This window comes from Neofelis nebulosa, chromosome 1 (assembly GCF_028018385.1).
Source record: "Neofelis nebulosa isolate mNeoNeb1 chromosome 1, mNeoNeb1.pri, whole genome shotgun sequence".
NCBI lineage: Eukaryota > Metazoa > Chordata > Mammalia > Carnivora > Felidae > Neofelis > Neofelis nebulosa.
The window spans coordinates 13,671,260-13,691,246 of record NC_080782.1 but is presented as its reverse complement, the minus strand read 5'-3'; the positions used below and the strand labels follow the sequence as shown (position 1 = coordinate 13,691,246).

Below are 19,987 nucleotides of genomic sequence, written 5' to 3'. Positions count from 1 at the left end.
CCCTTATCCATTCATTTGTTGATGGACATTTAGGTTGTTTCTACTTTAAAGTATCCTTCCAGTAGCTTCGCACTTGGGTCTCCCTGTTTCTCTTTCCCTTCTTCGCTCTATTCCATGCAGGACTTCTAGATTCTACTCAATATCTGGGTTTTTACCTTGTAAAAAAATATATATACTATTCATTAAATATCTTCAAAAACCTATAGCCATGTAGAAAAATAGTCATATTGTATATATGTGGCTATTTCCTTCTTTCAGTGCAGCCCAACTTTTTCATTCTCTCTTTTCTCAGCAGTCTTTCTTCCCGGCACCCATCAGCCCCCTACTAGGTAACGAGCTAGCATGTGTCTTCCTGTGCTCTTCTGCATGTGTGGTATCTAGACTTAGGCAGGAATACCTCAGAGATACTGCAGTTTTGGTTCCAGACCACCGCAGTCAAGTGAACGTCACAAAAACCAAACCAAATGAATTTTTTGGTGTCCCACTGCATAGAAAACTTAGGTTTATACTATACTGTAGTCTATTGAGTGTGCAATAAAGAAAAGGAAAATAGACAAATGGGGGGGGGAGTGTATTTATCTTAATTTAAAAATGCCTTATTGCTAAAAAAGAAAAAAATGCAAAGCATCATCTGAGATCGGAGCAAGTCATAATCATCGCAACGAAAAAGTTTGAAATATCGCAAGAATTCCCAAAACGGGCCACAGAGACAAAGTGAGCAAATACTATTGGAAAAAGGGTGCCGACAGATTTGATACAGCTTTGCCACAAGCCTTCAATTTGTTTAAAAAAAAAAAAAACAACACAACACAGTACCTGTGAAGCAGGATAAAGTGAGGTGTGCCTGCGTAATCGTGGGCACCTAATAAATAGGGGTTTTGGTTTTTTTGGTTTTGGGTTGTTTTTTGTTGTGGTGGTGAGGTCATCGTATACATACTTCTCTGCATCGCTTCTCAACCTTGCAAAAAGGACGGAGAGTCAACTGGTAACATCTGTCATTGGGTCTTGTATCTAATGGCTGCATAATATTTCGTGATGTGCATGAAACATACTTGGCGATCCGTCTGGTCTTGTTTCCGGTTTTGCCGCTGCCCGCGAAGGGATCCTTCTACACCTGGGTCTGACCGCATTCATCTCGTGCTCTAAGCCTCCACTGGCCCCTTATCTTAAAAACCATTGTCATCGACGTTGGACGCAGGAAGCACAGCAGCCCAGCTCCACTGCGCCCCTCTCTGTCCCAGCCTGCCTACTGGCCATGCCGGCTTCTCTTTCTGCCTCTTAGCTATGGTTCTGCTTCCTGTGAGGACCACCCCTTCCCTTGCAGGGGTGAATGAATAGAAGCTGTCTGAGCCCAAACTCCGGGTCAGACCTGGGTTCCAATTGTGTGCCACCTGTAGCCCCTCATGCTTTTCTTTCCTCTGTGTTCCCAAGGAACTTAATTTCAATTTTTGATATGGTTTCATATTAAGCTTTCTATTTTATGAGGAGTTGAGGATTGGCATACATAGCACCCTTCCAAGTTTAAGGGTCCTGGGAAGCAGAATCCAGGCCCTGTGAGGCTATGTGTGTGTGGACAGGGGCCTAAGGGAAGTCTCTGTAACTTCCTCTCAATTGCTATGAACCTAAAAGTGCTTCTTTTTGTTTTTTTTTTTGTTTTTTTTTTTTTTAAACGTTCATTTATTTTTGAAAGAGAGAGAGCTGGGGAGGGGCAGAGAGAGAGGGGGACAGAGGATCTGAAGCAGGCTCTGCTGACAGCAGTGAGCCCTGTGTGGGGCTTGAACTCACGAACTGTGAGATCATGACCTGAGCCAAACTCAGACACTCACCCAACGGAGCAAGCCAGGCACCCCCTAGAACTGCTTTTTTAAAAATTAAATGATAGTTTTCGAACAGAGAGGGGGGGGCCAACCATAAGAGACTCTTAACTACAGAGAACAAACTGAGGGTCGATGCGGGGGATGCGAGAGAGAGAGGAGAAGGGGGGATGGGCATTGTGGAGGGCATTTGTTGGGATGAGCACTGGGTGTTGTATGTAAGCGATGAATCATGGGAATCTACCCCCGAAACCAAGAGCACACTGTATATGTTGTATGTTAGCCGACTTGACGTAAGTTATATTTAAAAAACAATAAGAAAAAAATAATAAAATTAAATGTTTAACAACAGTTACAGAGACAGTGAGAAGATTAGTGTATGCCCGGGGTTTGGGAGGGGTAGAGATGAGTAGGTGAAGCACAGAGGACTTACAGGGCAGAGAAACTATTCTGCATCATCCTCTAATGGCGGGTGTATGTCCTTACACATCAAAACCCTTCGAATGCACAAGACTAAGCCCTGTGATGTAAACTGGGGACCCTAGCTGGTGATGAGGTGTCAGTGCGGATTCATCAGCTGTAACAAATGCACCACTGTGGTGGGGGATGTTGATTAAAGGGAAAAATAAATCATCTAGCCCCACTTTTTTTTTTTTTTTTTTAATCTTCCTCCAGCGTGATTCATGGAACCATGCACATAACAGGTGTTTAAAGACCAGCTGGTTTCCTGCTTTATAGCTGTTCCTTCCAAAGCCCATGTTATGGGTTGCCATCCAAACTTCCCCGTTTCGTACTTTGCAGGCAGTCTCTGTCAGCAAGGACTCTGGTTCTGGGAAATTAGTTACCAGCAAAGACCAATGTGCACTGGTGAAGTTTTGAAAGGCACATGCCTTTAAGTTGTGATTTGTCCAGCCCCCAGCTGTGTCATCTTTGAGCATTAAATTCCCCGGGGAAGGAAGCTGAAACTAAAAAGAGAACCAGTGGAAATACAGGCTTACCCCCTCCTCTCGATTGCTGTGTGGGTTGCCCGTGGCGACAATCTGCCTGTGGGTCCCCCCTTCCCTGGTTAAATTACGAGGAAAGGGGCAGAAACACAATCGCGCTGGGAGCCTGGAAAGAGTGGCCGCTACTGGTGGCTCCCTCCCTCCCTGGGCTGTATGAAATCCTACAACCACACCACACTAATTAGCCCCAGAATGGAAGGGGTTGTCATGGCGACCGAGCACTTTTTAAAGCACAGGAATGGTGTTCATTATTGTTCAGTGTCTTTAGCTGTGGCGGAAAGGTCAGTGTGGCAGTCGGTTTCCATATGAATTTTGGCCCGAGAGCCAAGCTGAAGGTGGAATGTTCCTCGGAGAGGCTGAAGATGGTGAGTGTGGCCGAACTTTCTGGATGGGGCGTCACTTTTGTGATATTTTTTTAGGACGTTCTAGGAACTGGTGCCGAGCTAAGGAATCGTGTGGACTTTGTTAAATGGGGATGGGAAGACAAGAGGCGAGGAGAAACAGTATGGGTCAGGAGTGGGGAGAGCTTGAGAGAGGGATCGAGAAAAGTCTTTGAGCGTCGTGTGATTAAATATTAAATCAGTGGGTTTCTTTGACTACGAATTTAACAAAGTTGACTAAGTCTGATGCATTATTCCGTGCTTTTTAATTTTAGCTCTATGCTAATCTTCGTGCATTGCAACTGCTCAGATTATATTCCCAAATATATATAACAGAAGCATTTTAACCAAATACTTCCAGAACTGTTGCCTCTCTCCATTCTTGTTTTTTTTTTTTTTAACGTAACGATAGGTGTAAGAGTAACCAAGGGTAATTTAATTTTGTTTTTGTATTTTTATGTTTTTCTTTTCTAAGAATGTTTAAATAACGAAGACAAAAAACTAGTGAGCCACAATTTTTTGGATGTTTGCCCTAACTTATTGGCTGTACTCGGCCAGAATACTGCTGAGTAAAGACAAGTTGACCACATTGTTTGTAGAAGAAACTAAATTAAATATAAGAGAAGTCAGCCTGCTGGAGATGATGGCAGGCTGTTCCATCAAAAGCCGTAGGGGAGATTTGCAGAACATTCTTCACATTTATTCTTAGCTAGTTTGGGAAGTGTACAGGATAACATGGCTTTAAGCCTAAATTTGTGTTAATGACTGCCTTTATGGGGATCGCAAATTTATGTCACTTTCTCTTTTTTTTTTCTTCTTTCTGCACTTTGTAACAGTATACTTACATTCTCTGGCCCTGGTTTTCAGTCACTTTGTTCACAGTTGTGTAGGATAACAAAATACAAATTAATTAAAGGGGACGGCTGTTTAGATTGAAAAACAAATCACTGCCCAAAAGGCCGTAAGTGGGAAATGGCCTACTTTCGGGCTTTACTCTGAAAGACTATTGTCCTGTCTTCACTGCCAGTTTGTTTGGTAACTTGAGTGGATAGGAGAATACATTTCAGAACATTAAGTCTTGGTCTGATTTTTGTGTTTGGTTTGCATTTTCTGGGATTAATTTACCGAGTGAGCATCGTGTAGAACCCTGAATAAATGGAGTATTTGACTAGATACCGAGAAAATTACAATTCTTTTTCATTTTTGTCTCTTTGGTCCACTGGTGCACTCTCTTTCTCCCCACTCCCCACCCCCAACCTCGCCCACCCCTTCCTCAGCCCCTCACTGGGTCACGATATTCTCTGGCGAAAAAAATCCCTTTCAGTGCCTTGGAAATGAAGTTCAAAGCGTAAATAAAGTCACATCTGGATGACAGTTTAGGTTCTTTGAAAAGCAGTATGAAACATGGTGGTATGTTTGATGATAGTTAAAACGGAGATTTGCACGTGGATATTAATACGAGGAAGTTATCGGTCTCTGTTAAGATACAATGGTGTCGTGGTTATATTAAGAAATGGTATTGACCGTATTTATCGATGACAGGATGTGAAGTCTAGGACTTAGAGAATTCAAGGGCAGGGAGTAAGGGCTCGTGGAGGGAGCGGGCAGGATTGACAAGGTGGTGGCCCTTGAAGCCAGGTGATGGGTACCTGGGGGTGGGGTTTACTTTCTAGTCTGTATTTTTGTGCAGGTTTCTGTGTGTGTGTGTGTCTGGATCTGTGTGTGCAAAACGGTGACGGGGTGGCCTCGTTAACGTATCCCCGTCTCGCACGTTTCAGATGCCAGACCAGTTTGACCAGGCGGTTGTGCTAAACCAGCTGCGATACTCGGGGATGCTGGAGACGGTGAGGATCCGGAAAGCCGGGTATGCGGTCCGAAGGCCCTTCCAGGATTTTTACAAAAGGCAAGGCAGGGCCGAATAGATGCTCTTTCTTTTCCGAGGGGCCGGGAAGAGAGCCGTCGTAGGAAGGTGACGCCCGCCGGGCGTGTTTCTGTTGCAGGTATAAAGTGCTGATGAGGAACGTGGCTGTGCCCGAGGACATCCGGGGGAAGTGCACGGCCCTGCTGCAGCTCTACGATTCGTCCAACAGTGAGTGGCAGCTGGGGAAGACCAAGGTGAGGTCGCAGAGAAAGCACGATCATGCCCCCAAACCCCTGAGCACCTGTTCTGTGCCCCTGCTAACCGACCACGTTTTGACTTGGGGGAGATACGCTGCCATACTTCCATCCTCTTGTCCCCCGGATGGTTAATATTTTACCTGAAGTCCTTGGCTTTCTAGGAACTCCGTTTTCTGGAACATCGGCTCCTGAGTGCGTAGGCGTGTGTTTTCATTCAGGCAGTCAGTCGGCCAGTTTTGGCCGATGAGCGGTTCAGTGCCATGAGATGCTGGGCTCTGACTTCCAGGAACGGAGACCCCAGACCCTGGTAACTGTTGATAATTCCGCTGCTGAATGCCGTCCTGACACCCCAGGAGCCGTCGTGCGGGAGACCAGCCGGCAGTCTGAAATCCCATCGGGCTGACACAAATCCGGTCCAGAAAACCAAGAGAAGTCCATTTTCTGAACGTGCTGGTGTGGCTGACGTGGGGCCTTGACCCCTTATTCCAGACAGGAGCTGAACGGCAGGCAGTTCAGCCCCGATGGCAAAAATTAGCCATAAAATCAGCGGTGTGACCTGTTCTCCCTGTATCCGGGAACTGCCAGAAACCTCATTTGCCTTTCTGCTCCTGTTTCCTCACTCTGCTCGTGGGCCCCATCACACGGGGAAGACAGAGATGTGACTCGGGGCGCAGAAAGGCAGGCTGCTGGGGGGTTCGACCTTTGACTATATGCATGTCGTCAAAGGTAAGATGTGGTCCTCCTGTCTGATCGACCTGACCAGAGAGGCTGTGTAGCACCAGGAAAGTATGTTAAAGTTTCTACTCCTATACGTTGTTTGTTTTGGTTTTTTTTTTTTTTTTTATGTTCATTAATTTTTTTTTTTAATGTTTATTTTTGGGAGAGGGAGAGACAGAGCATGAGCAGGGGTGGGACACAGAGACAGGGGGACGCAGAACCCAAAGCAGGCTCCAGGCTCCAGCTGTCAGCACAGAGCCTGATGCAGGGCTCGAACCCACAAACGGCAAGATCCTGACCTGAACTGGAGTCGGACGCTTAACCCCCTGAGCCACCCAGGCGCCTCTTAATGTTCATTTATTTTTGAGATCGCAAGCGAGGGAGGGGCAGAGAGAGGGAGGGTGAGAATCTCAGTCAGGCTCCCCGTGGGACAGCCACAGAGCCCTGTGCAGGGCTCAAGCCACAAGATCATTAACCAAGCCAAAATCAAGAGTCAGACACCAAACTGACTGAGCCACCCAGGTGCCCCCTGTGACATTCTTTTTAGCCAAAAAATCTTTAAGAAAAGGGAGGGCACCTGGGTGGCTCAGGTGATTAAACTTCCAGCTTGGGCTCCAGTCATGATCTCACAGTTTGTGAGTTTGAGCCCCGCGTCGGGCTCTCTGCTGTCAGCACAGAGCCTGCTTCAGAGTCTCTGTTCCCTTCTCTCTCTCTCTGCCCCTCCCCCACTTGCGCTGTCTCTCTCTCAAAAATAAATAAACATTAAAAAAAAAAAAAAGGGTGGGAGTGGGGGAAGGAGAATGATTGACTGTCCTGGTCCATTCGGGCTGTTGTAACAAAATACCACTGACTTAAAGAACAGACATTTATTTACCACAACTTCGGAGGCTGGATGTCTGAGAGCAGGGTGCCAGTGAGTTCAGGTTCTGGTGAGGGGCCTCTTCCTGTGTCCTCACATGGAGAGAGCTCTGGCTTCTCGCCCTCTTCTTACTGGGGCACCAATCCCATCATGGGGCCCCACCCTCCCGACCTCATCCAAACCTACTTACTTCCTAGACGTCCTCCCTCCAAATCCCATCGTGTTGGGGGATGGAGAGGGCACAGACATTCAGTCCATAACCTCAGCGACAAGTCCGGAGGCTTCATCTGGGGACCCTCAGCAAGGGAACGTGTAGGATGGACCTAACTCTTCTACTCTCGAGGAACGTCATCCTTGCCAGGGATTTAAGATCCAAACACCTAACCGGTCAGAGATGGCAGGCAGAGGTATTCTGCTAATTATCTGTTGCCGTGTAACAAACTACCACTAACCCCGTCACTTGAACCACACACGTCCATTATCTCACAGTGTCGTGGGTCCCACGCCCAGGTGTGGCTCAGCTAGGTCCCCGGTCGGGGTCTCCCGGGCTGCATTCCCTTCAGGAGCTCGGGTCCTCTTCCCAGCTCACGTGGGGCCACAGTCTAGTTACTTGCGGTTGTAGGACTGAGGTCCCTGTTCTTGCTGGCTGCCCCCTAGGGCTGCTCTCGCCTCCTAGAAGCCCCCCACAGTTACCATGTGATCCGTCCAGCGCCCTCTGGCAACATGGCAGCTGACTTCTTCAAGGCCAGCAGGGGAATCTCGCTGTAGTCTCGTCCGAGGGAGTCTTACATAGTTAACACATTCACAGAAGTGACATCCCATCACCTTTTCCGTATTCTGTTTGCTAGAAGGAAGTCTCAGGAGGTTTCACCCACATTTGCAGGATTAAACAGGGGTATAACTCACTGGGGGTCACCTTAGGATGTGTCCTCACAGGTTTCTAGGTCTCTCTACCTGGAATTCTACTCCTTCCCCGCTCCATCCCACCCATTTAGCTAACCCATCCTTCCAGTCTCAGCTTAGATATGGACTTTGACGTTCTCCATTGAACCCCGCATGAAAAACACCCCCCCAAACCAAGTCAAGCTCCCTCCTCTCTACCTCAGTCCCACCGTGACCCTTGACGTGCTCTCGTGCCATCTTGGCATTGCCTGTTGCCTTCTCTACAATCCCCAGTAGAGAATGTAGACTTAATTGTGTGTTTTTCTTCACAGTGCCCTTACTAGGAGCTCAGTCAGTGGTCTGTCAAGTGCTAAAAATCTGTGAGGGATGGAACGAGGAAATTCCCCATTTAGCCCCCCGGGGGGGAAACTTTCTAGATAAGACGGTTCAAGTGGAGTTCTTGGCAACACAATATGAATCTGCTCTGACAATTTTCAATCACAAACATCCTGCATTCTCGATCAACTGATGTATTCCCCCTGTGCTGCTGCCTTATACAGGGGAGTAACAGCAGAGATCGTGATGTCTCACAGAATACCTCTTGGAGCTCTCAAGGACCCGTCCAACTTCACCTACAATTACATTATGAAAAGCAGGCCCAAGCAAGGCTTGGGGCCAGGCATAGCCCAGGGGACGCACAGACACAATGACAGGGGCATTGCCCTCCAGGTTACTGCGTTGCTGGGAGAGAAGACATGCATGTCCAAACGATAAGCCATATGGTATCATCGCCCCTAGGAATAAAGACACAGCTTCTTCAGGAGAGGGCTCCCCGTGGACTGAAGTGCTCAGGGAAGCATTCCAGAGGAGGAGATCTTTAAAGGGAAGTTACATCTTAATTGGCGACACATTGGAAGTAGAAGTAGGACGGAAGTGTGACCGTTCACAGAAACACTGGGAAGTAAATGTAAACATCAGAGCCTTGCAATTGTGTCCACTAAATAGCTTTGACCTTGACCAGTGCTTGACTCAATTATACACCAGTATGTGTTTTGGTTGTTGTTGCTGCCAGGTCTTTGTATTGAAAGCCTTGAAACTAATGACCATCTGAGTCTTCTGGTAAAGAAATTTCCATCGTACGTGACAGAGGGAAAGGGGGGGGACAGTATTGTAGTCAGCAAAGTAAACGTGGCACCAGGTCTGAATTAGTTGGCTTACATAAAACACATTTAGTTCTTGGAAGGCAAGGATTCATATCGGCTGGGGAAGTGTTCGTACAAAAGGTGAGAGTCCCGCCTGAACCACCCACCCCCCCCCCCCCCCCTCCCCGGTGAACAGCCCGTGCGGGGGATTCCCAGGTGTGTCCCCACCGAGAGGCTGAGGGGAGGGTGACCTGGTTTGGATTTCGCTGCCTTGTGATTCTGACACGTTTCAGTTCTCTGACCACTTGGACTACATTGCCAGACCTTTTCCCCTTTATTCCTTGGTAATAGAGCCCGCAAGAGGTATTTTTATAGACATCTTACTAGAATCCTCCTTAGGCTCTCGAGCTATGAGGATAAGGATGAAAAAAAAAGCCACAGGAGCTTGTTCGTATATGAGTCGAGTTCAGCTGAGCAGTCCCTGGAGTGGGCACTGCCCTTTCCTAAGCCGCTTGACAGGGCCTGGCGAGGGCATTACGTCTGTTCATGGCAGCCGAGTCATGCCGACTCCATGTTGGCCGCATCCCAGGAAGGGGGGGACGTGACAGCAGGTCACCACTGCGCCAGGAAAAGTGATGTGACTTTCTCTGTGTCGTTGCAGAAATTCAGACTGGGTGTTCTTTTTAATTTTTTTTTTCTTTATATTTATGTATTTTGAGAGAGAGAAAGTGAGCATGAGCGGGAGAGCAGCAGAGAGAGAATCTATGCCGTCGGCCCAGAGCCCGACGTAGGGCTTGACCCCACGAACTGTGAGATCGAGACTTGAGTAGGACGCTTAACCAGTTGAGCCACCCAGGCCCCCCGGGGGTGGACGTTCTTAATGAAGCTGAGTTGGGTCTCTAGAAGTAATTTGCTCTGTTTGTCCTTGAGGTTAGTGAAAGAAAGTTTAGAAAAAGATGCGGAAGTAAATTTAGTAGGCAGAGCAGAGAGCTCTTTGTGATGGGCGCGAAACTTAACACTAAAGCAGGTATTTCTCTGGTTGTAATTCAAACCGAGGCGTTCCGTAGACTTCCGATAAGGTGTGGGACACTCTTTCCTTCATAAAACTTTCTATTTGTTCTGGAACAAATATATTGCTCACTAGAACTGACACTTGTTTCATCATAGCTTCCCCACCACCATACTTCTCCAAGATTTGACTTTCTTACTTTAAAGAAAAATTTTTTTTTAATGTTTATTTATTTTTGAGAGAGAGAGAGACAGAGCACGAGCAGGGGAGGGTCAGAGAGAGGAGACACAGAATCCGAAACAGGCTCTGGGCTCTGAGCTGTCAGCACAGAGCCCGACACGGGGCTCGAACTCACAGACCGTGAGATCGTGACCTGAGCCGAAGCCGGACGCTCAACCGACTGAACCAGCCAGGCGCCCCGACTTTCTTACTTTTAAATGCTCATCAAAGCAACAGCATTAGAGGAAGATCTTTCATATTGAAAAAAATAGTCTCAAAGAAGTTAACATCTCAAAGAAGTTAAAATACTTAAAGTCCAGTCTTGATGAAAACTACTTCTAATCCATGGTTTTGATAAACAGATTCCTATTTCTGAAAACTTTTTATTATTAAAAAAAATAAGCTGGGGTGCCTGGGTGGCTCAGTCAGTTAAGTGTCTGACTTCGACACAGATCATGATCTCACAGTTCATGAGTTCGAGCCCTGAGTTGGGCTTGGTGCTGACAGCTCAGAGCCTGAAGCCTGCTTCAGATTCTCTCAGTCTCTCTCTCTCTCTCTCTCTCTCTCTCTCTGTCTCTCTCTCTCTGCCCCTCCAACTCATGCTCTGTTTCTCAAAAATAAAAATGTTAAAAATAAATAGATAAGCCTTATACTTGTAGCTTCTATCCTTTTTTTTTTCTTTTGTCAAAGATGTAGTCTCTTCATGCATCAACCGAGCATATCATTGCAATTATAGGAAGAGGGTTCCGTGAAACACTTTTCTAGGAGAATTGTTTGTGGTAGAGTTTTGCCAAGTGCTCGGGAATCCAGAGTGGGAGTAAGTAAAGCTTCTGTGAGTCACGTGGTGGTAGGAATCTTTATTTGCTTTTTTGCCCACATGTCAGAAGAGACAGAACAGAGAGTCTGGGGAAATGTGCTATTAAGAAAACATAATGCATCATTATAGGCCAGAATGACTCACCGGCGCATAAATCAAAACATCATGAGAGAGAGTGTCATTTAGCCCCCTGCCCACCGCCACCAAAATGTTTCCACGCTGTTAATAGAGGAGCATAAAAACGTGGCACCTAGTTTTTCTAGGGAATGATTCAGAATTTCTTATGCATGCAGTAATTCTGCAATTACACAATTAGAAGCTACCTTCATTGAGGGAGGGTCTTAATATTTTCACATCTTTTCAAATTGTGGGAATTCTGATACAATGCCAGTAATTAGATATGCTTCCCTTATGTCATAAGCGTGGGATTCAGGTGTCTGTTCCCAGATACAGGCCAGCCAATAGCTACGATCTTTGTAGTCTCAATTCTGGTATTCTTGTGATGGCCAAACTGAGACGGGGTGGAAATGGTGCCATTCTAATTTCAAACTCAGTCTTCAATTTTTTTAAATAAAGCTATTTATTTATTTGTTAAGTTCCTTTCTTTTGAGACAGCTAGTGCGAGCGGAGGAGGGGCAGAGAGATGGGGAGAGAGAATCCCAAGCAGGCTCCGTGCTGCCAGCACAGAGCCCAATGCAGGGCTCGAATCCACGAACCATGAGATCGTGACCTGAGCCAAGGTTGGATGCTTAGCCAACTGAACCACCCAGGCGCCCCTCTTTCCTTTTTTTAACATAGGGTGTCTCTCTAGATTTCTTGTGACTTACACTTCGTGTAGGACTGGTGCTGGTTCATGAACTATTTGTCCCATGATGAGATAAGTGATTATAAATTTTAATGGCAACTTCATAGTCCGTTATGACTATTGAATCTAATAATAACCCCCCAAAATGGGACTTTTCCGTATTTTTGCTTTTTCTTTCTAATAACATATTTTCACTATGTTTTACAAATGTCTTAGTACATGACAGAGGGAAAGTTGACAAAACAAAGCAGCCTTTCCCCAAGGGGAGTTGGAGAAGCACTGGAGCTTGAGTTCTAGAATGCACGGCTGTGTGTTTGGAGCAAACTTATGGAGAGAGAAGAAAGCCTTACCTCCCCAAGAGATCTCTGACCCAGAAAGAATCTCCTTTTACCAGCCAGGTTCTTTGCTTCTGATGTGTCACTTTCCCTCGGGCAGGTCTTCCTCCGAGAATCCCTGGAGCAGAAACTGGAGAAGCGGCGGGAGGAGGAAGTTACGAGGGCAGCCATGGTGATCCGGGCCCACATCTTGGGCTACTTAGCACGGTGAGGGGAGGGGAGAGGCCATCAAGCGCCAAGAGGAGGGCTTCCATACTATGTGTCCCCGGGCGGGGCAGCCCCTGTCATTTGCTTTCATTTACAGTAGACCTGGATGGAGGTTAGGACCAGGCTATGGAGAGTCTCGGGTCAGTGCTCGTAACTAGCGATGCCAGATGCCCAGTTGGCTTGACCTGGACAGAAAGTAGGAAAGGGGCCTTCTGGTATCTCCATTAGAGCCATGGCAGGAGAGGACAGTGCTGAGATATTTAAATCGTTTACCCAGTTCCTCTGTATCGTGTATGGAAGCTGCGGGCAGTCTGGTTGTTTGGACTTTGCTGTTATCTCATCGCGTCCACAGAGGCCCGCTCTCCAGTGTTTGCCCAGCGAGGCAGCTTCTGGTCTGGTGCACTTGAGTTCTGTCCATCTCTGCGGACCTGAGCGCCACATGAAACCCCATGCCGTGACATTTTCTGAAGGACAAAACCATCCTGCTGTGGCATTTTACCATCCCCTCCCCCTGCCCCCATCATGGGAACAGGAGACTATATCAAATCTCTTTTGGTCCTGTTTACAACCCAACTTCTGCCAAGACCATTCAGAGTCAGCATTAGGGGTTATGGGTTTATTTAGCCAAGACAATGATAGGGTTCTTACTTTAGCTTTGTTTGTTATTATTCTTTTGTTTTTCTTCTGTTTTGTCCAAAGGGGCCTCCTGTTCACTCCCGTCTCTATAATGAGACTTTCCAAATAGGCCCGGTTCTTTTGTCTTGTAGCATTAACGTAAACTCCTCTGGAGAGCTCGGAGCCTCGTTACCTCAACAATTCTGTTGTGCTGCTCTGTGTTCATTTTCAGGAAGCAATACAGAAAGGTCCTTTATTGCGTGGTGACCATACAGAAGAATTACAGAGCGTTCCTTCTGAGGAAGAGATTTTTGCACCTGAAAAAAGCAGCCATAGTTTTGCAGAAGCAACTCCGAGGTCAGATCGCTCGGAGAGTTTACAGACAGCTGCTGGCGGAAAAACGGGAGGAGGAAGAAAAGAGGAAACGGGAGGAAGAGGAACAGAGGAAACGGGAGGAAGAGGAGAGGTATGGTAGCTTTCGTGCTCGGATGAGGAGGGCGCCTTTTGAGTTTTAAAGTCAATATCTATTCTTGCAGCAAGAATTCCCAGTGGATGCTGCAGAACCATCTATCTGAAACATTACCTCTTGGCGGCTTGGGGATAAAATTCCTTGGTAGCATTGACAGCTGACTTCTGTGCGTTCTTACTCATGCACAGAGTGAGTAATTTACCAAAGGATAAGGGTCCCATCCTTCATTCTTTTTAAGTTGTCTTGAGCAGAGCATTTTTTTTAAAAAGTTGGCTCTCTCTGAAAAGTGCTTCTAGGATGTTTTCTCTGCTTCGGTTTATTTTCACTTTTTTTTTTTTTTTTTTTTTTTTTTACTGTTTTTAGAGAAAGAGAGAGGGCTCGAAGAGAAGCTGAGCTCCGCGCCCAACAGGTAAAGAGTGCCACGACCACGCGGCCTCTCGTCTACCCGTTTCCTTCCTGCATCAAACACTCTGAATCAAGGATTTGAAGCTAAAATAAAGTATAAAGCTACAAGAAGAATTTTAAAGGAGATCTTTATGATGCAACCCATTACAACCGACTATAAAGACTGTATTAGTTTGCTAGTCCTGCCATAACAAAATACCACAGCCTACGTGGATTCGACAACAGAAACGGTTGTCTCACGATCGTGAAGGCTAGACACCCAAGAGGAAGTTATCAGCAGATTGGGTTTCTTCTGAGGCCTCTCTCCTTGGCTTGCACATGGCCACCTTCTTCCTGTGTCCTCCTGAGGTCTTAAACGTTCGTGTGCGTGCATCCCTGGTGTCTTGGTGTGTCCCAGTCTCCTCTTCCTATAAGGACACCAGTCGTTCGGTGACAGTCACCTCCTCATGGCCTTGTTCTAACTCCGTCACTTCTCTAAAAGCCCTTTCTCGGGGGGCGGCCGGGGGGGGGGGCTCAGTGAGTTAAGCGACGGACTCTTGACTTCTGCTCAGGTCATGATCTTGCTGTTGGTGAGATCGAGTCCTGCGTGGGGCTCCGGGCCGAGAGCATGGAGCCTGCCTGGGATTCCCTCTCCCTCTCTCTTTGTCCCTCCCCCTCTCTCTTTGTCCCTCCCCTGTGCGTGCCCTCGGGCGCGCCCTCGGGCGCTCTCTCGCTCTCTCTCTTTCTCTCTCTCTCTCTCAAAATAAACTTTAGAAATAAAAGCCCTGTCTCCAAATACACATTCTGAGGTACCGAAGATGAGGTTTCCGGGCATCAGCTTGGAGGGGGCGGTGCACACACACCGTCTTCCCCTGACACCCACCTCTCCTCGCGCTTCTTGACTGCAAAGGAGGGAACGACGCTTGCCCTCCTCGCAGTGACCCTGGCTGACCTCTTCCCTCTTCTTCGGCCCAGGAGGAAGCCGCGAGGAAGCAGCAAGAACTGGAAGCCTTGCAGAAGAGTCAGAGGGAGGCCGAGCTGCGCCGTGACCTGGAGAAGCAGAAGGAGAACAAGCAGGTGGAGGAGATCCTCCGGCTGGAGAAGGAGATCGAGGACCTGCAGCGCATGAAGGAGCGGCAGGAGCTGTCCTTGACCGAGGCCTCCCTGCAGAAGCTGCGGCAGCTGCGGGACCAGGAGCTCAAGAGGCTGGAGGACGAGGCGTGCCGGGCGGCGCAGGAGTTCCTGGAGTCGCTCAACTTCGACGAGATCGACGAGTGCGTCCGCAACATCGAGCGCTCCCTGTCGGTGGGCAGCGAGTTCTCGGGCGAGCCGGCGGCGCCCGCGGAGAGCGCGTGCGCAGAGAAGCCCAGCTTCAACTTCAGCCAGCCCTACCCGGAGGAGGAGGTGGACGAGGGCTTCGAGGCGGACGACGACGCCTTCAAGGATTCGCCCAACCCCAGCGAGCGCGGCCACTCGGACCAGCGGACCAGCGGCATCCGCACCAGCGACGAGTCCTCGGAGGAGGACCCCTACATGAACGACACGGTGGTGCCCACGAGCCCCAGCGCGGACAGCACGGTGCTCCTCGCCCCGTCGGAGCGCGGCTCGTCCGGAGGGGAGCCCACCTACTGCTTGCCCCAGAACGGCGGGGGCCTCCCCTCCCCGGACGGCGACTACGACTACGACCAGGACGACTACGAGGACGGCGCCATCACCTCGGGCAGCAGCGTGACCTTCTCCAACTCGTACGGCAGCCAGTGGTCCCCGGACTACCGGTGCTCCGTGGGCACCTACAACAGCTCCGGGGCCTACCGCTTTAGCTCGGAAGGGGCGCAGTCCTCGGTGAGTGCGGACCACGGGGGAAGGGGGGAGGGTCTGCAGTCCACACCCTGGGTGCCCCCTCTCCTGGAAGGACGAGCCAAGATTTCCAAGGCAGGCTCTTGAAGATGCTCCCCAAACCCCCTTCTCTTGCCGAAAGCAGTGGCATCAGCAAATGGAACTTTGAGGTGCCTGTTGTAGGTCGAACAGAGCCCGGAATTGCAATTTGGCGTTTTGCCCCGAGCCTAAGGAAACTGGCATTGTCCGTGGAAACTTGAGCCGGGTCTGTCCTGGCTTCCCAGCAGGTTGGGAAATACGACCCGCTCGGAATTAGAGCTAGAACTGCCAAGGGCATCCTGGAGAAGCGGCCCTTACCGTAGCTTCACGGTCCACCCCACGGGATGTTCTACCCTGTGCGGGTTGTAAGGGAGGACCGTTTAGTGCTTATACGTGCTCTTTCCAACTTGTGGGTTTATTTATAGTTTACTCTAATTTTCCCCATTGACTGCGCATTAAATACCCCCTTGATTTTCTAAGACTTGAAGATATTTTCATCATAGTAATTTAAAGGGAATTAACTCTTGGATGGTTTGATTAAAATTATACCCTTGAACAGCAGTGTTTTTAGAACAGCCTTTGGATTCAAGTCTGTCTCGCATTTTATGTATCCATTGGGTGGGCCATTCGACCTTAAAAGTCAGTATTTGGAGATTCTTTTGATGACCACCGGTGTTGTAATGGTATGAATCCACGTGTTGCCTCTTTGTCGGTTTCTGTTTTGTTCAATGTCAATCGATGGCTGGGCATTTTTGTTGCTTTTTCTGTTTTGCTCACCACTGGCTCTCTCTCTCTTCTCCTTGTCCAGTTTGAAGATAGCGAAGAGGACTTTGATTCTCGGTTTGATACAGACGATGAACTTTCTTACCGGCGGGACTCTGTGTATAGCTGTGTCACCCTGCCTTACTTCCACAGCTTTCTGTACATGAAAGGTATGACCTGTGTCACCAGGGTGTCAGGGTTGGGGGTGGAGCCTTATCGCTTGGGCTGATTGAGGGGCACCAGGAACGTCAGTCTCCGTTCCCCCTACCCCTTACCTGATGTTAGGTCCTCTTAGGTGAGTGAAGGGTGCCCTGGTGCCATGACATGGGTGACGTGATCATGCCATGGAGAGCTGCTTTGAAGCTCCACGGTTGGTGCACCGTGTTAGGACAGAGGGTGCAGCCCCTGCCACCATATTCCATCCCTCGCTCCTCTCTCTTGCCTCCCCATCTCATTTCTGTGCTCTTTTCCTTCCTTCCTACATCTCCCCTCCCCTGCCCCCAATTTTTCTCTCTTACACACGCGTGTCCACACACACACATGCTTCTGCAGGAGTTGGTATAGCCCATTGTAATGATACACTACACTTTTCCCTCCCACACCAGTGTCCAAGAACCCAGAAGGGTTTCTTGCATATCCATGGGGAACAGTAAAGATTTGAGAGAATGCTGCACCTTGCCTTGACTGCTTATGACACCTGCTGTCTGCCCCATCCTTCATGATGAGGATTTTGGTTGTATGTGTTGAGTATTAAATTTTGAATGCGCTGAGCTGACCCTTCATACTTAAGGACTTCGGGGCCGCCTGGGTGGCGCAGTGGGTTAAGTGTGGGACTCTTGATTTAGGCTCAGGTCACGATCTCTTGGTCCTAGAGTTCAAGCCCCACGTCAGGCTGTGTGCTGGCAGAGCAGAGCCTGCTTGGAATCCTCTCTCTCTCTCTCTCTCTCTCAAAATTAATACAGAAACTTAAAAAAATAAAATACTTAAGGACTTGGAAGCATTCTACTTTTGGAAAAGGACTTAATTAGAACCTTATAGTCCTACCTTATTCCTGTTGTCAACTCTGACTTCTGAATCGGTGACAGGGAGTGTGAGAAGTCACCGTCATCACCATGTTTTGGTAGGAGTTTCACTTGGATCACTGAAGGAAGGGACTGCCTGGTTTCCCACATGCCCCTTGACTGGACGCGGGAAGGGGTCTGGATCTTGGGGAGGAGGCAGGGAAGGATAAGAACCACTGTCTGCCGGATGGCACCCTTCACTCCGCCCTGCCTTTTCTTTCCCTTCCCCGTTTCGTGGTCAGCGAGTGCATCTTCTCTGACTCTTCGCTTTCTTTTCTGCGGCTGTCTTTCTTCATTTGCTTTGCCTTTCCTTCTTTTCTCCTTCATGGAAAAGTTTTTTCTTCTGTTTTCCCTTTCCCTGTTCCTTCTGTTCTTTGCTTCTCTCCTCTTCTACTGACATATTTCTTTTTTCATATCATTTGTCCTCCTCAGTATTTTTTCTTTTCTTCACTTAAGTTTTTCTTTTAATTTGATTTCTCTCTTTTTTTTTTTTTTTTTGCTACTTCCGTCCCCGTCTTTAACATCAGTCTAGTTACTAACATCAGTCACTCGCTTTTCAAATTTCTGCTGTGCTCAGCCCCAGATCCCCAAGGCGCTCATGGAAACCCCACCAGGTTTAGTTTAGGGACCATCTTCCTATTGCCTGGAGTCACTGGTTAGTGGAAATTTTTATGGTTGTGCTGAATGAAAAAGATTGAAAAATCCTAACCAGGCAATCAAGTGTTCATTGGAATAATCAATGAAAGAAAAAAATTAACCGCAAATCAGAACCTAATCTAATAAGTATCGAATCAGCATTCTGAGATTTTCTTGTATAAGGAAAAAAAAAGATTTTGTCATACATTTCTCAGAATAAATACAAGCTTTTTATTGTTAATATATTTCCCCTGCCCCTAATTAATCTAGTTCCCTAAATGAGGTTTAAAAATTCCCTATAAGTCACTCTTACTTAAAATATATGACATTGGCTTATTGCATAATTGTCTGATTAAAGCAAATGAGATTAGGGAAAAGTAAAGCTATATTCAAAGCATCAAAATTGTAAGATTAAACAATGAGGGGTGCCTGGGTGGCTCAGTCGGTTGAGCATCCAACTTCAGCTCAGGTCATGATCTCAACAGTTCATGGGTTTGAGTCCCATATCAGGCTCTGTGCTGACAGCTCAGAGCCTAGAACTTGCTTCAGATTCTGTTGTCTCTCTCTCTCTCTCTGCCCCTCACTTGTGTTCGTTTTCTCTCTCTCTCTCTCTCTCTCTCTCTCTCTTTCTCGAAAATAAACATTTTTTTAAAAAGATTAAAGCATTAAAAGCTCAAGAAGGTAAGCAAGTAAATTTTTGGCAAACTCCTCTTAATAAAACAAATTATATAAATGAATCACCTTTAAAAAAATTTTTTTTAATGTTTTTATTTATTTTTGAGAGAGAGACAGAGACAGAAAACTAGTAAGGGAGGGGCAGAGAGAGAGGGAGACACAGAATCCGAAGCAGGCTCCAGGCTCCGAGCTGTCAGCACAGAGCCCAACGCGAGGCTCGAACTCAAGAACTGTGAGACCATGACCTGAGCCGAAGTCGGACACTCAACCGACTGAGCCACCCAGGCGCCCCTAAATGCATCACCTTTTTTTTTTTTTTTCTTTTTTTTAATATGAAATTTATTGTCAAATTGGTTTCTTTTTTTTTTTATTTTTTTTATTTTTTAATATATGAAATTTACTGTCAAATTGGTTTCCATACAACACCCAGTGCTCATCCCAAAAGGTGCCCTCCTCAATACCCATCACCCACCCTGCCCTCCCTCCCACCCCCCATCAACCCTCAGTTTGTTCTCAGTTTTTAACAGTCTCTTATGCTTTGGCTCTCTCCCACTCTAACCTCTTTTTTTTTTTTTTTTTTCCCCTTCCCCTCCCCCATGGGTTTCTGTTACGTTTCTCAGGATCCACATAAGAGTGAAACCATATGGTATCTGTCTTTCTCTGTATGGCTTATTTCACTTAGCATCACACTCTCCAGTTCCATCCACATTGCTACAAAAGGCCATATTTCATTTTTTCTCATTGCCACGTAGTATTCCATTGTGTATATAAACCACAATTTCTTTATCCATTCATCAGTTGATGGACATTTAGGCTCTTTCCATAATCTGGCTATTGTTGAGAGTGCTGCTATAAACATTGGGGTACATGTGCCCCTATGCATCAGTACTCCTGTATCCCTTGGATAAATTCCTAGCAGTGCTATTGCTGGGTCATAGGGTAGGTCTATTTTTAATTTTCTGAGGAACCTCCACACTGCTTTCCAGAGCGGCTGCACCAATTTGCATTCCCGCCAACAGTGCAAGAGGGTTCCCGTCTCTCCACATCCTCTCCAGTAAATGCATCACCTTTTAATCTTTGATACATCATCCTTTAATCTTTAATAAGGCGCTTACAAATTTGCGACCAAAAGTTTCAGAGAAACCAATTATAAAGAAAATCTGACCGTCAGACTATATTTCATGAGCATCCGTGAGTTTTCA

The 19,987-nt window shown here is 47.3% G+C and overlaps 1 protein-coding gene across 4 annotated transcripts in view; it reads left to right on the top strand.

Annotated features, from left to right (window-relative positions):
- MYO10 (myosin X) overlaps positions 1-19,987 on the top strand; it is a 229,694-nt gene that overhangs the window by 182,465 nt on the left and 27,242 nt on the right. For all 4 annotated transcript variants that reach the window (XM_058716041.1, XM_058716048.1, XM_058716035.1 and 1 more), the window contains 7 exons: positions 4,977-5,101; positions 5,199-5,313; positions 12,202-12,308; positions 13,156-13,389; positions 13,756-13,801; positions 14,752-15,618; positions 16,460-16,583. In XM_058716041.1, the coding sequence (XP_058572024.1) occupies positions 4,977-5,101; positions 5,199-5,313; positions 12,202-12,308; positions 13,156-13,389; positions 13,756-13,801; positions 14,752-15,618; positions 16,460-16,583 (1,618 nt within the window). The remainder of the gene's footprint in view (positions 1-4,976; positions 5,102-5,198; positions 5,314-12,201; positions 12,309-13,155; positions 13,390-13,755; positions 13,802-14,751; positions 15,619-16,459; positions 16,584-19,987) is intronic.